We start from the raw sequence: 18,839 nt of genomic DNA, 5'->3' as shown, positions 1-18,839 counted from the left end.
TTGGAGATCTTTTATGTACCAAAGAACTTAATTTTTTTTATTAAAAAAAAAAAAGATTTCATTCGTAAGCTAAAACGGCATAGAAAGACAGACATGAATAGAATTCGACCCACACCACAAAATACTATTACAAGATTAGAAAAACTCAAAGGACTTAAGTTTTATATCAAAAAAGGACATAAGTAGTTAATTTTGGAAATTGAAGTTTGCTTAAGATTTCAATTAAGGGCAATTCTTTAAAATAGTATATTAACATTTTGGAGCTGAGCAGGTCCAACTTCCTTCGATTCTCACCTCAAAAATCACCAAATTGTGGATCCCCAATTTTACCAATACAATTCCCCAAACAGCCTTTCGGAGAAATGCAATGTTGGAATCAGACAAAAGAACAACTAAGATGCAATGGAATATTATTGATGAATAGTAATATGCCAAGTCGCCCACAATCTAAAGAAGAGAGTTCCGTGTGCCCACGGAGAAGCTTTTCATTCACTCCACAAAACTCATACCCCACTTCTGCTCTCTCTCTCTCTCTCTCTCTCTCTCTCTCTCTCTCCAACGAATATTCCTAAAACTAAATCCTGTGTGCGAGCCTATATCCAACGGCTGTGACACACTTATTTTTCATCCAATCCAAACCACATGAAGGGCAAGGCCCTCTTTCTTTCTCTCTCTCTCTCTCTTGTCTTCTATATAACCCAACAAGCGTAATAGCCAGCTCTCCTCATTATCCTTGATCAAACTCAAGAGTCAAGACCAAGCAATAATTTCAAGTTTTCAAGTAGTTCAATTATGTCTGCAGTGGTGGAGGTTTGGATGAGCGAGTTTGCAAAGCTGAAAGACAAGGTAGGAGCTAAGAAGCGAATGGTGTTTTCATCAAAGGGCAAACAAGGAGAGGGTGATGATGAGGTTGAAGAAGAACAAGTGTTGAAAGAAGCAAGAAAAGAGAGCAGCAGAATGGCTCAGATTCAGAGGGACTTGGATTCCTCTACGCTTTCAGAGGCCACAGTCTGTTTGCTTATGGACCGTTTTGTGCCTTGGTGAACACCTTGTAAACATGTTTAAAATATTAGTCTAATCTTGCATATATATAACTGTACTATTAATTTGATGTGTATTTGTTTTTTGTTTTTCCATTTTAATCATATTTTTGCAAGCTATTAGCGGATGAATTAATGGTTCTTACATTTGGATTTAAAGAAATTATATATAAACCAAAAGTTTAATTATTGCAACCAAGCTTTCCCTTAACAGAACAAACCATTAAACCATAAACTATTTTTAACAAACGAACAATTTTGTGACAAAATGACTGTAGCTAGCTTTGCTGTGGTTTTGGAAGTTGTTGTGGTGAGACAAGAAAATAAACACACACGACCAATGTTGAACTGAAAACTATTTTTAGTGCAGAATTGTTTCTAGACACAAAGGGTTTGCATTCAAATTTTTATGTAACTGCATAATACTGGTCTAATTGCCGACTGGATTTGAAGTTTGAAATGTAAAATGAAAAAAGTTACAATTGTAAGTGGTGGTTGTATCTTAGGAGACAAACGCAACCATGAGCAATGTAGTGGGGCGTAAATTGTCTTAATGATAGAGTACCGAATACTTTCTTTGATCAATTTTGCATAAATAGTAACAACCCTTGCTATTTGTCATGACAATTGGGTGAGAGTGCTGTTACCAGTGTGTTATTATTACTACGTTTATTTTTGGTTAAACTGTCCCTCGGGTCTAGAGAGACCCAGCAGGGGTAGGAGCTCTTGGGGCCCAGAAAGACCAAGATTTTTCACTCGCATGTTTCTTCTCTCCACTGACATTGCCAACCAGAAACTCTTGGACAATAAATCACCATAATTTCCAACCCTTTCAGCCTGTTCAATTTTCAACAATATGGATCTAAGCACCACTCAATTATTAGGAGCTCCTTCCCCTTCTTCTTCTTCTTCTTTCACCAATTCATGGACACACGATGTGTTTCTCAGCTTTAGAGGTGAGGACACACGCTACAATTTCACAGACCATCTACACAAAAATTTGGTCCAGAGGGGCATCAGAACCTTCATAGATGATGAGCTCCCAAGAGGAGAAGAAATATCACAAGCACTTCTTGATGCAATTGAAGGATCGAGGTGTTCCATCATCGTATTCTCTGAAAACTATGCATCCTCGAAGTGGTGCTTGGATGAACTTGTTCATATCATTCAGTGTAGAAAATCAAAGCAACAGATGGTTTGGCCAGTTTTCTACAAAGTGGATCCCTCAGATGTAAGGAACCAAAGAGGTAGTTATGGCGAGGCACTGAATAACCATGAACGCAAATTCAAAGAACAGAGACTTACTAACCATGATGAAAGTAAATTCGAGGACAATATGAAGAAGGTGCTGAGATGGAAGGAAACCCTTACAGAAGCTGCAAATTTGTCTGGGTCGCATTACTTGGAGGGGTATGTTTATTTATTTATAAATATATATATTTCTTTTCTAAATGCGGTATATTTCTATCTTTAATATACATTTAGGATCCGGAGGCCCTGCTTTAATTTCAATTTATTTCTCCCACTGTTGCAGAATCTGTTGTTGTAACTGTTCAAATGTGATGGACATTTGGTAGAAATCTCTAGACTAATAATTTAGAATCCCAAAGTGCTACAATAGCTATCATATATCTAAGATAATTGTAGTAGTGTCACATCCCAATCATTTTTTTATATTTGGAGTGTGAGGTAAAAGAAAAATTAAAATTAAAAAAAATAAAATATCAAGAAACATGAAGATTGAACATAAACTTCTATTTAAATCAAAGTAATTAACGTTGTAATTTTACAAATAAAATAAAAAGAAAGTAACAAACTTTCAACAAAACATTCAAAACTATCCACAACTCATTCTTCTTGTTTCCTCGTCACAAACTAAACTTTAGATTCAAAACCTGCAATAGTTTCAATTAGTGGTGAGCACTACATGCTGAGTAGGGGTCCTATGTTTTATGTGATTAGTGAGATTTATAATGTACAATTTATGCAATGCATGAATGAACTTCAATTTTTCCCAACCCGTTAATCTATATAATAGGGCAAGCAAATTTGCATGTCCCATACCATGCATTTTACCACTGTGATTCCGAATGCCCCATTATATAAACTAGCACCCATCTCAGTTATCCCATAATTCCCCTTTTGCTAGTCATCTTGTCTACAACCAATGATCTCCAAGCTCAAATCACCCAATCGACATTTATACCGCCGATTTCCTAATCTACGATGCACACGAGCTCGCCTGAACTTGGTCCCTGCAATGGTCAGACTCAACTACACAAAAGAACCTTTCCATTACCCTCTTTTCCATAATTTGTTTTACTAACCCAAGAATTCCAAACACCACAGATAACATATGAATATGTCAATATTAATCAAATTATAATGATAATTGACAACATGTAAACAACCAATATCAAAGATAATAATCAAATAATATTACCAAGCTTAGTAAGCAAACAAAAAATCTTTCTAAATGCTTTTGTAAAGTGTGTGTATATAATAAATATTAAATAAGGTTGGAATGAATTGATTTAGTTAAAGCCTTGCAATAAGATATGATAGGCTATACTAGTTAATTTTTAGATTCACGTAACTTGCCATCCAACTAATATATATATTATCAATTATATAGTTTTGAAAACTAATAATTATAAATAAATAATTTTACAAAATATTAATATACATATTTAAAAATATGGGGTTTCTACTGGACTAAATGACCAAGTCGGTGAACTATGCCGGCTAAACAAATAAGGAGTTTTGTAAAATGCTCTAGTCTAGAGCAAGCCGCAGCTTATGTGGCTGATAATATTTGATAAAGCCAAGTCGTAGACATGACGGTTGGTCAAGTCGGCAGTCTTGCCGGAAAACTTGCAAATAAATAGGATTGAAGTGTTGTAATGTGTATTGTAACTAAGAAATCTACTAGAAAGCCAAACACTAGTCTTATATCTAAGCCTCACACAATCTAATAGAAACAAAGTAATATAGAAACAGAGGAGACTACAAGGCTTCGTGTAATATACATGTGTAATACTATAGTTCTACCATTTTTTGATATTTTGAATGTTTCATCATTCTTTGCCTTTTGCTTTATATATATAGATTCACGACATAATTTACACTAGTATCGAGTCGAGCATCTCTTTAAAACATATATAGAAAAATCCTATTTTATTTAAATGTTGTTTGTTCTTGAAATTGGCAGCCGTGAAACTAAATTTATTCAGAACATTGTCAACGAGATTTCCTTACAAGTATTATATGATACCCATATCAATGTGGCAAAATACCAAGTCGGAATAGAGGCTCGTGTACAAGATCTTCATAAAGTTTTAGATGTTGACGGAAATGATGTTCGCATGGTAGGAATATGGGGGAATGGTGGAATAGGAAAGACAACTCTTGCTAAAGCTGTTTATAACTCACTGGCCCATGTGTATGAAGGGAGTTGTTTTCTGGAAAATGTAAGAGAAAGATCAATACCATATGGAGGCCTAGTCGACCTACAAAATCTTCTTCTTTATGAGATTCTAAGGGGAAAGGAAATAAAGGTTACCAGTGCCGATAAAGGAATCAGTGTGATAAAGGAAAGGTTGAGTTGTAAAAAGGTCCTTGTAATTGTAGATGATGTAGATCATTTGGACCAGCTAAACAACTTAGTTGGAGGTTGTGATTGGTTTGGTTTGGGCAGTAGAATCATCATAACGACAAGAGATAAGCATTTGCTAACTTCTCATCAAGTTAGTATAATATACAAGGCCAAGAAATTAAACTTTGGTGAATCTCTTGATCTCTTCATTAGTTGGAATGGTGGGAGAAATAAAAATTTGGATGATGATTATGTGAAAGCTGCAGAAACTGTGCTGAAGTATGCTCAAGGTCTTCCTTTAGCTCTCAAGGTTTTAGGTTCTCATCTATGTGGTAGAAGTATAGATGAGTGGCATGATGCATTGGATGGGAATCTGCACTCGGACATTAAAAAAACTCTCAAAATAAGTTATGATGCATTGGAATATTCGGTTCAAGAAGTTTTCCTTGACATAGCATGTTTCTTTAAAGGTAGAAAGGTGTACGATGTGATACCGATCCTGGAAGGTTGTGACCTCAAGCCTAAGTATGCTATTAAAGTACTCGTAGACAAGGCCCTCATAAATATTGAACAAGGCACAATTGGGATGCATGACTTGCTTGAAGAATTGGGTAGAGGAATAGTTTATCAAGAGTCGCCAAATGAGCCTGGTGAACGTAGCAGATTGTGGTTTCACGAGGATGTTTATCGTGTTCTAACAGAAGGAACAGTAAGTCTGTGTGTGTGTGTACACTTGCATTTTTATTTGTTATAGAGCTTTGTATGTTAACACTACTTTTTATTTTATTTTTGATAATAGGGAACAAACAATATTAAAGGCATCATAGCAAAGTTTCCGACACCAGATGACATATGCTTGAGTGATGACAGCTTCTCAAAGATGAAAAACCTTCGACTTTTCATCAATGTGAATGCACGATTTTATGGCGATCACGTGGATTATCTATCTAATGAGTTGAGGTTTCTTCATTGGCCTGGTTGTCCTTTACAAACTTTACCATCTACTTTCAATCCAAGGAAACTTGTTGAACTTTATATGCCTTGTAGCCGCTTGTCACAACTTGGGGAGGGATTCAAGGTAATTTAAATTATTTTCATCCCTTCGTATTTTCAAAAGTTTATTAAGTTTTTGGAGTTATGGCTTAAACTTGTTTATGCCTTATCGTTTCATCCTTCTTTTTCTTTTCTATTTTAGCGTTTGCAAAATTTGACGTCCATGGATTTTAGGAGTTGTGAATTCCTAACAAAAACACCAAATATCTCTGGAATTCCAAACTTACAGTCCTTGAATCTAGACGACTGCACAAGTTTAGTTGAGGTTCATCCTTCTGTTGGATTTCATGATAAGCTTGTGGACTTGAGGCTTGAGAGTTGCCATAACCTCACACGATTTCCAATAATCAAGTCAAAATCTCTAGAAGTTCTCAATCTTGAAGATTGCACAAGACTAGAGACTTTCCCTGAAATTGGGGGAAAGATGGATTCCTTACGTCGCATGTTTCTACGTGGTAGTGGCATCAAAGAATTGCCTGCGTCAATTGCCTATCTCATCAGTCTTGAATATTTAGACCTAAGAAGTTGTGAAAATCTTACGAATCTGCCGCCCAGCATTTATGAGTTGGAACATCTAAACCAAATTTGTCTCCAAGGAAGTCGAAAGCTTGTTACATTTCCAAATAAAGTGAAGTCTGAAGTTTTGGGGAGTGCAGTATCACATCCTTTAGCGCTTCCCAGTCTTGAGGAATTCATTTTGGAAGGAAGCAATTTATCAGAATTTAATTTCCTCTGGACTCTTGATTGTGTGTCTACATTGAGCATGCTTGATCTAACACGAAGTGATTTCCTTGTAAGTATTCCCGAATGCATTACGAAATTTGTCAATTTGCGGGATCTTTACTTGCATGGCTGCAAGAGGCTTCGAGATATTCCGGAACTTCCACCAAAAATAGTAAAGTTAGAGGCGAGTGATTGCGTATCATTGGAAAGGTTTTCATCATTGTCCAACATTTTGAAAGGTAAAAAAGACTCACAAATGATTGAGTTCGTGGACTTGTGTAATTGCCAGAGACTGTGCGGCAATCTGGCTCGTGACCTCACAAAGAAGCAAAACATTTTAGCAAAGGAGCAGATCACTCTCTTCTTTGATCACCTTCTGTCTTCACAGAAACATGGATTTCAGGTTGTATTCCCAGCAAGTTTTGTAGCTCTCTCGACGTTGTTCAGCTGTCATAAGTATGTGAAGGAGCGTGATGAATCATGTGAATTTTTGATTGAAATCCCTCCAAACTTCAAATGCCAGAACCAAGGATTGGCTCTATACGCTGCTGTTGAAAACCCGCAAAATAAAAGACGACGTTACCATGGTTTTCTAACAAAAATTTCCGTCAATCAGCCTGGAGTGCTACCTCATTTTATTCGGTTCGATTACCATTTCAGAAAGATAGGGTCAGGTCATGTGTGGCTGTGCTATATTCGATTCAGAGAAATGTTTTACCGGGCTGATCGGATTACCTGGCCGCAGTCGCCTTTTGCGTGTCGAGTTAATTTCCAGAATTTGACACAAGATTCGCTGCATTTTAAAAGCTTCGGGGTCCACCTGGTAATGACACAGGATGATGAAGACCTGTCTATATTTACGGAAGATGGTGAGTCTGAATCCGATAACTTGGAAGATGCTAATGAGAGGTTTGATGGAGATAATTGTGTTGATCTATGTGAAGATGAGCAAGACTCGGAACCTGACTACTTCAGCTGTGAAGATAATGAAGATGGCTACTTTTACTGAAGATGATGATGAAGAGGTGAATAGGTATTTCGGAGAAAGAGATTCGCAATGGAATACTATTGATGATATGCCAAGTCGCCCGCCCGCGGGGAAGCTTTTCATTCACACAACAAAACTCATACCCCTTTCTTGTCTCTCTCTCTCTCTCTCTCTCTCTCTCTCTTTCCAAGGAAGATTCCTAAAACTTAATCCTGTGTGCGAGCCTATAACCAACGGCTGTCTGTGACAAACTGATTTTTCATCCAATCCAAACCACATGAAGGGCAAGGCCCTCTTTCTCTCTCTCTGTCTTCTATATAACCAACAACCATAATAGCCAGCTCTCCTCATCATCCTTGATCAAACTCAAGATTCAAGACCAAGCCAGAATTTCAAGTTTTCAAGTTCAAGCATGTCTGCAGTGGTGGAGGTTTGGATGAGCGAGTTGGCAAAGCTGAAAGACAAGGTGGGGGCTAAGAAGCGAATGGTGTTTTCATCAAAGGCCAAGCAAGGAGAAGGTGATGATGAGGTTGAAGAACAACGACAAGTGTTGAAAGAAGCAAGAAAAGAGAGCAGCAGAATGGCTCAGATTCAGAGGGACTTGGATTCCTCTACGCTTTCAGATGCCAAAGTTCGTTTGCTTATGGACCGTTTTGTGCCTTGGTGACACCTTCTAAACATGTTTAACTTGTTGAAGGACCTTTGCTCGCTTCTCGGGCCGTGAAAAATGAGATTATTATTTTTTTCAGTAATTATATATAACTAGGTTGTTTTGATTAAAAAATCATTAGTGATCCATTAGATTGCCTCCATGTAATTAAGTTTTAGTAGATACATAAACTCATTAGAAATATTTAGTCAAATACTCATTCTTAGCACTAAAACTATAAATAAATCCTACACTATTTAATTTCTATAAACATACTCAAAAAAAACCCAAAAAATGACAGCAGACCCTGTTGAATTTAATTATAATCATTAAATTACTTCGATGCCCCATTGAGTGTTTTGGGCTTTTTTATGAGGTTTTTGGGCTGGGTTTGTTTTAAGAAATCAATGGCAATATTGTAATTTAAAAGAAGTTAAAAGCCTTTTTGTTATGTTGTAAATGAGCTTTTGGTGTGTTTCTAAAGTCTATTTCATATAGGGCTTTTTTTATAATTTGGACTCCTATATTGGGTATTATAATGAATCTCCCAACTTATTACTAGTGTATTTGTTTTTTGTTTTTCCATTTAAATTATATTTTTGCAAGCTATTAGTGGATGAATGGTTCTTACATTTGGGATTATTGTTTTTCCAAAAGTTTAAATTATTGCTTTCCCTTAACAAGACAACCCATTAAACCATATATTATTTTTTAACAAATAAACAAACAAAAACAAAGTACACAAGTTGTTTTTATTTATTTATAAATATATATATAGTCAGTTTTTTTTTTTCCAGAATATATATAGTCAGTTAACTTAACCAAACCAGATTGTAATCTTTAATTAAATAGTTACTGTCTAAACTACGGGTAGGTTGAATTCTTTCTTGCGAGTTATATAACATTGGGTACTAGCCATAACATTGATCACAACCATAGTATTAAATATCGTCAATTCTTTTTTGAGTGGGAGATATTTTTGCACATATCCACTTAATTATCGTCAATATATCAATATTTTTGTCGATATTATCGGGATAATGTCGTAGACGATAATTTCAACATTTTTCATGCATTATTTGGGCAATATATCACGATATGAAACCGAAAAATACATGAAAAATGTTGAAAATGTTATAAATCTAGAGAAAGTGGAGAGGGAATTGAGATAGGAGGAAACAGTAGGATTCCTCTCTTAGTATTATCAATCTCAAATTACAAAGGAATGGTGTGAACCCTTTTGTAGGCAAAGCCTCTTTCAATTGGAGGTGGGCTCCACCTTATTATTTACAACACTCCCCCTTGGAGACCACAAATGATATGGAATATGCCTCGTTAAAAACCTTGCCAGTAAAAATCCAATGGGACAAAAACTGGTCAAAGGGAAAAAGAGTACATAATCATGTGTAACATAAAATTCTGTGTATATTGACACGCGTGCGACACTGCCTCGTTAAAACCTTGCCAGGAAAAACCCAGTGGGATAAAAACCTGGACGAAGGAAAAAGAGTACAGTGTTTGAAGATCTTTATTGGTAGCACGCTCCCCCTGATGCTTGGCAAAATATCTTTAAGCCATACTGTTGATCATCTTTCTGAATATCGTAGTTGACACTGCTTCTGTGAGTCAATCTTCAGCGATACTGCCTCGTTAAAACTTTACCAGGAAAAACCCAGTGGGATAAAAACCTGGATGAAGGAAAAAGAGTACAGTGTGTGAAGGTCTTTATTAATACCATGCTCCCCCTGATGAATATCTCCCCCTGAAAACTTCATGACTAGCTTTTTTCAGTAAGCGACCATAAAGGTTACCAGTGCCGATAAAGGAATCAATGTGATAAAGGAAAGGTTGAGTCGTAAAAAGGTCCTTGTAATTGTAGATGATGTGGATCATTTGGACCAGTTAAACAACTTAGTTGGAGGTTGTGATTGGTTTGGTTTGGGCAGTAGAATTATCATAACGACAAGAGATAAGCATTTGCTAACTTCTCATCAAGTTAGTATAATATACAAGGCCAAGAAATTAGACTTTGGTGAATCTCTTGATCTCTTCATTAGTTGGAATGGTGGGAGAAATAAAAATTTGGATGATGATTATGTGAAAGCTGCAGAAACTGTGGTGAAGCATGCTCAAGGTCTTCCTTTAGCTCTCAAGGTTTTAGGTTCTCATCTATGTGGTAGAAGTATAGATGAGTGACATGATGCATTGGATGGGAATCTGCACTCGGACATTAAAAAAACTCTCAAAATAAGCTATGATGCATTGGAATATTCAGTGCAAGAAGTTTTCCTTGACATAGCATGTTTCTTTAAAGGTAGAAAGGTGTACAATGTGATACCGATCCTGGAAGGTTGTGACCTCAAGCCTAAGTATGCTATTAAAGTACTCGTAGACAAGGCCCTCATAAATATTGAGCATGGCACAATTGGGATGCATGACTTGCTTGAAGAATTGGGTAGAGGATTAGTTTATCAAGAGTCACCAAATGAGCCTGGTGAACGTAGCAGATTGTGGTTTCACGAGGATGTTTATCGTCACTACTACAAAAAGTGAAAAAGACGACTAGAAAACAACGACGGTCTAAGTGAAAACCGTCGTGGTTTATAAAAAGACGACGGTTCTAAAAACACCGTCGTGTAATACAACCTTAGACAACTAAAAAATGGAGTTTCAAATGGCTGTTCAAAAACAACGACGTACATAATTAAACAACCAACGTCTATTTGAAACAGATTTCCGCAGTGTAAAATCAATGCCAACAAAGAACGGCAGAAGTTATGAATCGACCGACGTAGAAAGTAAAGACGACGATTTCAATAAAAACTGCCGTTTTTACTCATAAAATAACACGACGAGGTTTTCGTATAAGACGCCGTATAATTACAAACAAATCCACGGCTTTAAAATACAAAATATCGCCGTATTAAATAAATTTACAACGACGGAAAATATAAATATATCGACGTCATTCTCGTATAGTTCTACGACGTTATCTTTAAATCGTACAATAAAATTTATCGTCGTATTTATTCATTTTATACGTCGTACCTTTAATTTTAACGGTCGTCTTAATAAGAATTTTTGTTAACAATTTTTTTCTTTGATTTTCTTATCCTACGTCGGTAGATCTACTTAATGACAAGAATTGAAATAACCACGACGGTTTATATAGAACACCGCTGACATAATCAGATTTGTCTGAGATCCCAAGGGTTACGAAATCTTACCAGATGGAACTCTGTTCCACATCATAATCTTAACAGATGACACAGATTTGCAAATATTGCGTCGTGTTAGTTTACAAATTCTAGAACATTAATTTCCCTCATTTTAAATTTCCTCGGGAAAGAAAAATCTATTTATCACGCTTTGGAATTGAAAACTAAAACTGAAAGAATACGGGAAAAAAAACTCTATTTATAATTTAAAAATAAAATCCACGTCGGTTGTAATACACTTAACGACGTTTAACAAAATAATCTACGTCGGTAATTATAAATCTACCGCCATCTTAACTTAATATAGACGACGAGAAAAGACGACGGTAGAACAGAAAACCGCCGTTGTTTCAGTTTCTTTAACATATCTTTTTGCAGGACTTGTATAGTTCAAAGCATTGACAATGTCTTCATCATATCTCCCAGAAACTACTGATTCAATTGCTCATGCTTTAGAGGCCATCTGAAGCCATTTCTATTCTTTATCGCATTCTTGAAACCCATCTTCTTCTTCTGAAGCTCTACGGATAAAGGAAGAGGCTATCACAAATCCGACGGATCTTCTTAGGCAAGAAAATCAAGCAGAGGATCAGGCACATCTGATCTTCAGATTTCCCTGAGAAGCGAACTTTCCTTCGACAGCGAGTGGAGGCCAGGCTTGCATCTCTTTTGATGGAAAGCAAGGAGTATTCAGAAGCATTAAGTGTCCTATCAGGCTTGATCAAGGAAGTGAGAAGGCTAGTTGACAAGCTTCTTCTTGTGGACATATATTTGATGCGAGTAAGCTCAATTTCTCTTTGAGAAAACATCCAAATTATTGTCTTTGAGACATGAGAGACTGAGAGAGGAAGAACTTGGAACCTTAAATGTAAACCGAAAATGAATGAAAGCGACAAATTTATAGAATAAATTTTTAAAACCAACGGCGGTCCTTACAAAAAAACCGCCGTTTAAATTGTAAAATCAACGTCGGTATGATCGACGTATATTACAGAAATCCACGTCGGTAAATTAATAAAGACGACGTGTTAAATAATCTACCATGACGCGAGTTATTACTTATGTACTTTAATTTTTGAGTTTACTACGACGGTACCTACAAACTACTGTCGTATTTATTTACCACGTCCGAAGTTAAATGTACCGTCGTATTTTGTAATTTATACGTCGTAGTTATATGTAACCGCCATATTATTTTTTTGAAATGGTTTTATATGTAAGCAACTTTTCGTCTACTTGACTTACACATTTGTTGTTTTTATATTCTTATTTTATTTAAATCTGTCATCCAAAAAAGAAACTTTACATATTGCAGAATATTAATTTCCTTCGTTTTAAATTTCCTCCGGAAAAAAAACTCTATTTATAACGCACTGTAATTGAAAAATAAACTGAAAGGTCACGGGAAAAAAAATTCTATTCATAATTTAAAAATTAAAATCCACGTCGGTTATATTAAACCTAACGACGTTAAATGAAATGATTCCACGTCGAATGAAAAATATTGCGTCGTTTTAGTTAAAAACGACGTAGTTAAATGTAACCGCCGTATTATTTTTTTGAAATGGTTTTATATGTAAGCAACTTTTCGACTTACACATGCACTGTTTCCAAACCCGATTAAAAATTTCAATCTCCCAGAGAAACCTTTTCGTCTTTTTTCCTTGTCAGAGCATTGTCAGAGTTTCTCATCGTCTTCCTCTCGTCTTCTTCGTCGTCTCTGAACTTAAACATCGATCATCTTCCTCTTGCTTTCATTGCACGCAAAAGGTAAGCTTTCATTTTCACTATTTTGGTTACTGTTTTGCATGCTCATACGTTTTTTGTTTGAAAAATCTTTTTACCTTTTTTCTGGCCAAAATCATTTTACTTCTTTCCAAGTTTGATAAAATATACAGACAAAGAGGGAAAGTTTCCAACTTTGAAGACAACTACCTCAACTAAATAAGACGACGGTAGACCACGACGGTTCGTCAGTTGTTCTAGCGTCGTCTGAAAATTGACAAAGTTGTTTTTAAAATAATAGTCTTTTTTTATATGCTTGTTTAATTGCAGGTTTGATTTCTCTGAACAATGGTTTTTGTTTTTCCCTTATTTGATAAAATATAAAGAAAAAGAAACTAGGGTTGGTATCTAATATAGACGACAAAATATCTTATTGTTTTACGTCGTGTGAATGTTAATACCACGACGGTGTATTACTATTGACGTCTTATGAACATAAATACCACGACGTTATATAAATAATAGTTTACCACGACGGTGTATTACTATTGACGTCGTGTGAACATATATACCACGACGTTATATAAATAATGGTTTTAAACATTTATTACGTCTGAGATTATTTCATTGCGTCGTCTAAAATCATATCAGACGTCGTATTTTTTTAATACCGTCGTTTGTGTTCTTAATGTTTTCCTGAAATATTTTCACTTGCAGTTTTGTCTGTTAAAATGGTTTCTCAACAACAAACTAAGGATTCTGGCTCCAAGAAGCTTGGAATGGTAGCTCCTCAAGACAAGTCTTCGAAGGAGATGAAGTCTTCGAAGAAGATGAAGTTTGCTTCATCATCTGCTGAGACAGAACCAACCAGCCAGACAACAATCTCTGATGATTCAAAGACTGGTCGAGGTATGAGCACAATGCCTCGTGTTGTGAAGAGAAAGCTTCAGAAACTGAGGCCAATTGTTGAGTACAATAAAAGGGGAAAAGGTGTTAGCCAAGCACATATTGAGATGCAGTCGTATATTGGTGTGTTGGCACGCTCCAGGATCCCACTTGTGGACAAGAAATGGTCCCAAATCTCCAAGGATATAAAGGAGCAGATTTGGGAAGCAGTTGACATGGCTTTTGTCGTAGGCCAAGGGGGCAAGACCTCTGTTTTAGCTTCTGCTTCCAAGAAATGGAAGGATTTCAAGTCTACACTAACGAGGCATTATATCCTTCCATACACCAATGACAGGGAGAAATTAAGCCAACCCCCTGAAACATATAAATTCATAGAGAAAGCACAATGGGATGCCTTTGTAGCTTCAAGGCTATCCAAAGATTTTGAGTCTGTGCATTCTCAACATGCACAGATTAGGGAGAAACTCGAGTACAATCATCGATTGTCTCGAAAAGGATATGCTGGATTGGAGGATCAATTGGAGGAAACCATGCCTGGGTAGAAATTGATCGATCTACCTTATGGAAGAGAGCTAGACAGGACAAACATGGTAACATCCCTGATCCAAAGGTGGCAGAGAAAGCAAAATTAATTGTAAGCCTACTATCACTCTGTTTTAAATTTTTATTAAACTGTGAATTATTCTTATTACGTCGTATGTTATATTTTCTGTCGTGTGAATGATATTACCACGTCGAGAAGTTTTTAAAAACGTCGTTAAAGGTCTAAATAGGAATCACTACTATGTTTTCTGTAATTATAGCATAAGACGTCGGTGGTTCATTTTGGCGTCGTTTGAATGATATTACCACGTCGAAACTTTTTTAAAAACGTCGTTAACGGTCTAAATAGGAATCACTACTCTGTTTTCTTTAATTATAGCATAAGACGTCGGTAGTTTATTCATTTCGTCGTTTTAAATAAATAACCACGTCGGTATAACTACCGTCGTGATAAGTTATAATAACGTCGGTTTATACGTTATTGCGTCGTGTGAAATTATATAATACGTCGTTTGTACATAAATAACCGTCGTGTGTTTTTTTGTTTATCTTTTTTTAGGATGAATTTCAGAAACAAGTCTCGGAAGGCAAAGTCAGAGTAGATGGCAGCAATGATGTGCTGACCATGGCTTTGGGCCCCGAGCATCCTGGCAGAGTGAAGGGAGTTGGTGCTGGTGTTTCCCCCAAGGCAATATTTCAATTTGCCTAAACCACAGAGGGTGAGCTTTGACGACCGTTTGAAGGACAGTTTAAGAGTTCTCCTTCAAGAAGAGACTAAAAAGATGGAGGCTAAGGCAAGGGAAGAGGCCTTAAGGATGGAGGCTAGGACAAAACAATTGGTAGAGGCTGAGAGGGAGCATTTCCTGAGTCAGCTTTCCCAATTAATTCCCAATTTTGATCCAAGCATGCTTAAACCAAGAATTAGCCAAAGCCCCAAAAATCCAATGTCTGACAAAGCTAGCTGCTCTGGAGGTGATGTGAGATCCCTACATTTGGAGGATGATACTGCCAAAATGGGGAAACATCAGCCAGATGAAGAGAAGGAAGAAGAAAAAAGAGATGAAGAGAAGGAAGAAGAAAAGGAGAAAGAAGATGAAGAAAAGCATGACGACAAGGTATGTTCACATAACTTTGCCTTTTTTATTTGTTTTTCAAAATTTCAGACGTCGATATTTTTATTTAATCCGTCGTTTGTTTAAAACTTAGACGGCGGACTTTTTTTAAGACGTAATAAAATATTTAAACGACGGTTTTTGCACCGTCGTTTAAATGGTTTCAGACGATGCTTTATTCATAAAACCGTCGTCTTTATTGAATTACCACGACAGTTTTTTCACCGTCGTTTAAATACTTTTAAGACGACGTTTTATTCCTTAAACCGTCGTCTTTATTGAATTACCACGTCATTTTTTTTATTTCTTTAAACAGGTTATTGAAGTTGGTGCTTATTCAAATATGGAGGCGCCATCTTCTTTAAAAACCCTTTGTCGTTTTGTGGAAACGACACTCCTGCCTGAGGATAAGACACTCTAATTTACAATTGATAATGAGGTGTTTGGTGGTGAGCGCGATACCTTCCTCCTGCCTGAAGATATTACACAATTTGCAGGCATGGAAGAAATTGGAGCTACTGTATTGGCTGTATATATGAGGTTTGTACTTCTAAAATAATACCTCGTTGGTTTATATATTGCGTCGTCTTAACTAACTAACCACGTCGTCTTAACTAACTACCGTCGTGATAAATATATTATAACGTCCTCATCTATTTCAGTACGTCGTGTGAAATATTATAATACGTCGTTTTTTTATACATAACCGTCGTGTTTGTTTGTGCTGACTTGTTTATATTATTTTATGTATTTAGGTACTTACACGATGTTTTGAAACAAGCCAATATGTGCAGCATGGTTGGCTTTATCGACCCTGCTACAGTTAGTGCCAACTCTGGCACAATAACTGAAAGATCACGACTGGTAGCAGCTCGACTTCAGAAGACAGACGGTGAACAGATTTTCATGATGCCTTACAATCCAGGGTTAGTCTCCTTAGGATTTTGTTTTTATGATTTTCAATAAATGACAGCATATAAACTAACCACGTCGGTGTTTTATTTTATTTAGTCGTTTGAAACTACTAACCACGTCGGTATTTATTTATCGTCGTGATAAATATATAATGTCGTCGTTATCTACTTTATTTCGTCGTGTGAAATACTATAATACGTCGTTTTTGTAAATAACCGTCGTTTTTATATTAATTTTGTGCAGCCGTCATTGGATCTTGCTGATTGTAAGAGCAAAGAAGGAGACCGTCTATTTTCTGGATCCTCTGCCAGGTCATCGTGTGGTCGACGAAGAGGCGAAAAACATCGTGAACAGTGCTTTAAAAATATATAATACCCACATAGGCCGAGCAGGACGTAAAAATGTAATTTGGAAAACTCTCTCAGGCACACCAAAGCAACCCAGCAATGTCGAATGCGGGTATTATGTGATGCGCTTCATGAGGGACATCATCATGGATCCTTCCTTGGGGTTTGAGAATAAGGTAAGAAGAAATTACCTTCATACATTTCACGTCGTTTTTTGTATTATCAACGACGGTCATGTAAAATTAACGTCGTTGAATGGATATACTACGTCGGTTATGAAAAATATCGTTGTCTGTGATTGAATTTCTTTTTATTTATAAACCCTAATAGTCATTGTTTATGCAGTATGCCAAGGGAAACCAGGAAGCTTCATACCCCCAAGAAGCCATTGATGAAGTCCGGAATGAATGGGCAGAGTTTGTTTTCCAAATTATTAAACAGGGCAATTATTGAACACTTGATATTTATGTATAATGTACAAATTTTCTCTATAATATGTAATGTAAAAATTTGTTGAGGTTTTCTTAAATTAAAAAAAAAACAAACATACAAATTGCTTAACCGACGTGTAATACTTTTCCAACGACCTAATAAAGTCAAAAACCGTCGTATTTTGTTGTTTCGTGTTTTAAACAAATACGACGTAAAAATATAGTTAGACGACGTTCTTTGAACAATTGAGTCGTTTATGGTTTACAACCCTAATAGTCGTTTATCGTTTATGTAACGACAGCGGTTAAGTCGTGGAATATATATTTTACGTCGTATAGTTAAATAGCTGCCATGGTTTCTCATTTTAACGACTCATTTTAACGACTTAGTAGTTTATTACAATTTACAACGTCTACAATTTATTAACACCGACGTGGTTTGTTGTTGTGGTAAGAATATTTTATTATTTTTATATCAAAATATTCAAAATAAATTTAAAATAAATCAGAAAATTGAAAAGTCCACTCCTATGAAGTCATTGATATATTTTCTTCCACATAAACCTTGAAAAAATTCATTTTGAATAACAAAAATTTAAAATGACCATCCAAAACAAAATTGTTTTGATGAGTCATAAAATCACTTCTAGTTTTATGGTTTAGGGTTTAGAGTCTAGGGTTTAGAGATTAGGGTTGTTATTTATTGGGGTTTATTTTTAAAGTATAATTTTTGGGTAGTCTAGGGTATATGTTAGGCTTTAAAACCATAAAACCTTTTATAAACTTAATTTTTTAAATTGTATAATTTAGTTTTATGGGTTTAGGGTATTAATTTTTAACGACGGTGGTTGCGTCGTGGAATACATATTTTACGTCGTACAGAAAAACATACGACATGGTTTACGCTTTAAACGACGTCATTTTAATATGTAAGTCGGTTTATATGATTTACAACGTCTTTAATTTCTTAACACCGACGTGGTTTTTCAGTCGTCGTTATATAAAAAATTCAAAATAAATTTAAAATTAATCCGAAAAATGAAGCTTCAAAATGAACGGCCTTACGTTCTTAATTCGAAAAATGAAGTTTCCGTCGTGGAATATTAAATTTACGTCGGTACTTGTAGAACTTTCGCCTTGGTTTTTCTTTCGACGTTTTAAAACGCGCGAGCTCTAAAAATTTTCGCGCGACCTAAATTTTTTTAGATTTGGCTCTTATTCTTATACTTCGAACCCTGAAACCTAAAATTTTCAGATTTCGCGCGACATAACATTTCGCTCTCTCACTTCTGCTCTAATTAAAAGTTGCACTCTCCAGGCTCCGTCGAATCTGTGAGCTCGTCCAACCTGTAAGTACAAACCCTATCTTCCCCTTGTAAATTCATTGAATGATATTAGGTTGTTTTGTTAAAGGGGTTCATGACAAGATCAAATAAAGGTGTACTTTTGCTGGAAATCAACACAAAAAGACACAGATCACCAACTTCCAAATGATTGTCACGCACAACGTCCATCCAGGAATGGATTTAATTTTGTCGTATCTATTAATCACCCTATGTATGTTGAATTGGGAATGGATTTATTGTTTCATGCT

General features: G+C 36.0%; 1 protein-coding gene and 1 pseudogene across 1 annotated transcript; both read left to right on the top strand.

The window, feature by feature from the left end:
- LOC18767958 (TMV resistance protein N) lies at window positions 529-8,154 on the top strand. Its single transcript, XM_020570044.1, has 4 exons — window positions 529-2,450; window positions 4,252-5,344; window positions 5,435-5,713; window positions 5,831-8,154. Exons 1-4 carry the CDS (start codon window positions 1,897-1,899, stop codon window positions 7,418-7,420), a joined length of 3,516 nt encoding a protein of 1,171 aa, XP_020425633.1. The 5' UTR covers window positions 529-1,896; the 3' UTR covers window positions 7,421-8,154.
- LOC18768746 lies at window positions 7,812-10,601 on the top strand (annotated as a pseudogene).

Source organism: Prunus persica, chromosome G8, assembly GCF_000346465.2.
Source record: "Prunus persica cultivar Lovell chromosome G8, Prunus_persica_NCBIv2, whole genome shotgun sequence".
NCBI lineage: Eukaryota > Viridiplantae > Streptophyta > Magnoliopsida > Rosales > Rosaceae > Prunus > Prunus persica.
The sequence above is the reverse complement of the archived record's forward strand: the minus strand, read 5'-3'. Positions and strand labels throughout refer to the sequence as shown.

What these genes read in the sequence shown, in the direction of transcription:
- LOC18767958 (XM_020570044.1), top strand. Translation starts at nt 1,897, where the DNA reads ATGGATCTAAGCACCACTCAATTATTAGGAGCTCCTTCCCCTTCTTCT. An exon ending in GGGTCGCATTACTTGGAGGG is followed by an intron (nt 2,451 to 4,251) that starts GTATGTTTATTT and finishes TGAAATTGGCAG; the next exon opens with CCGTGAAACTAAATTTATTC. An exon ending in GTGTTCTAACAGAAGGAACA is followed by an intron (nt 5,345 to 5,434) that starts GTAAGTCTGTGT and finishes TTTTGATAATAG; the next exon opens with GGAACAAACAATATTAAAGG.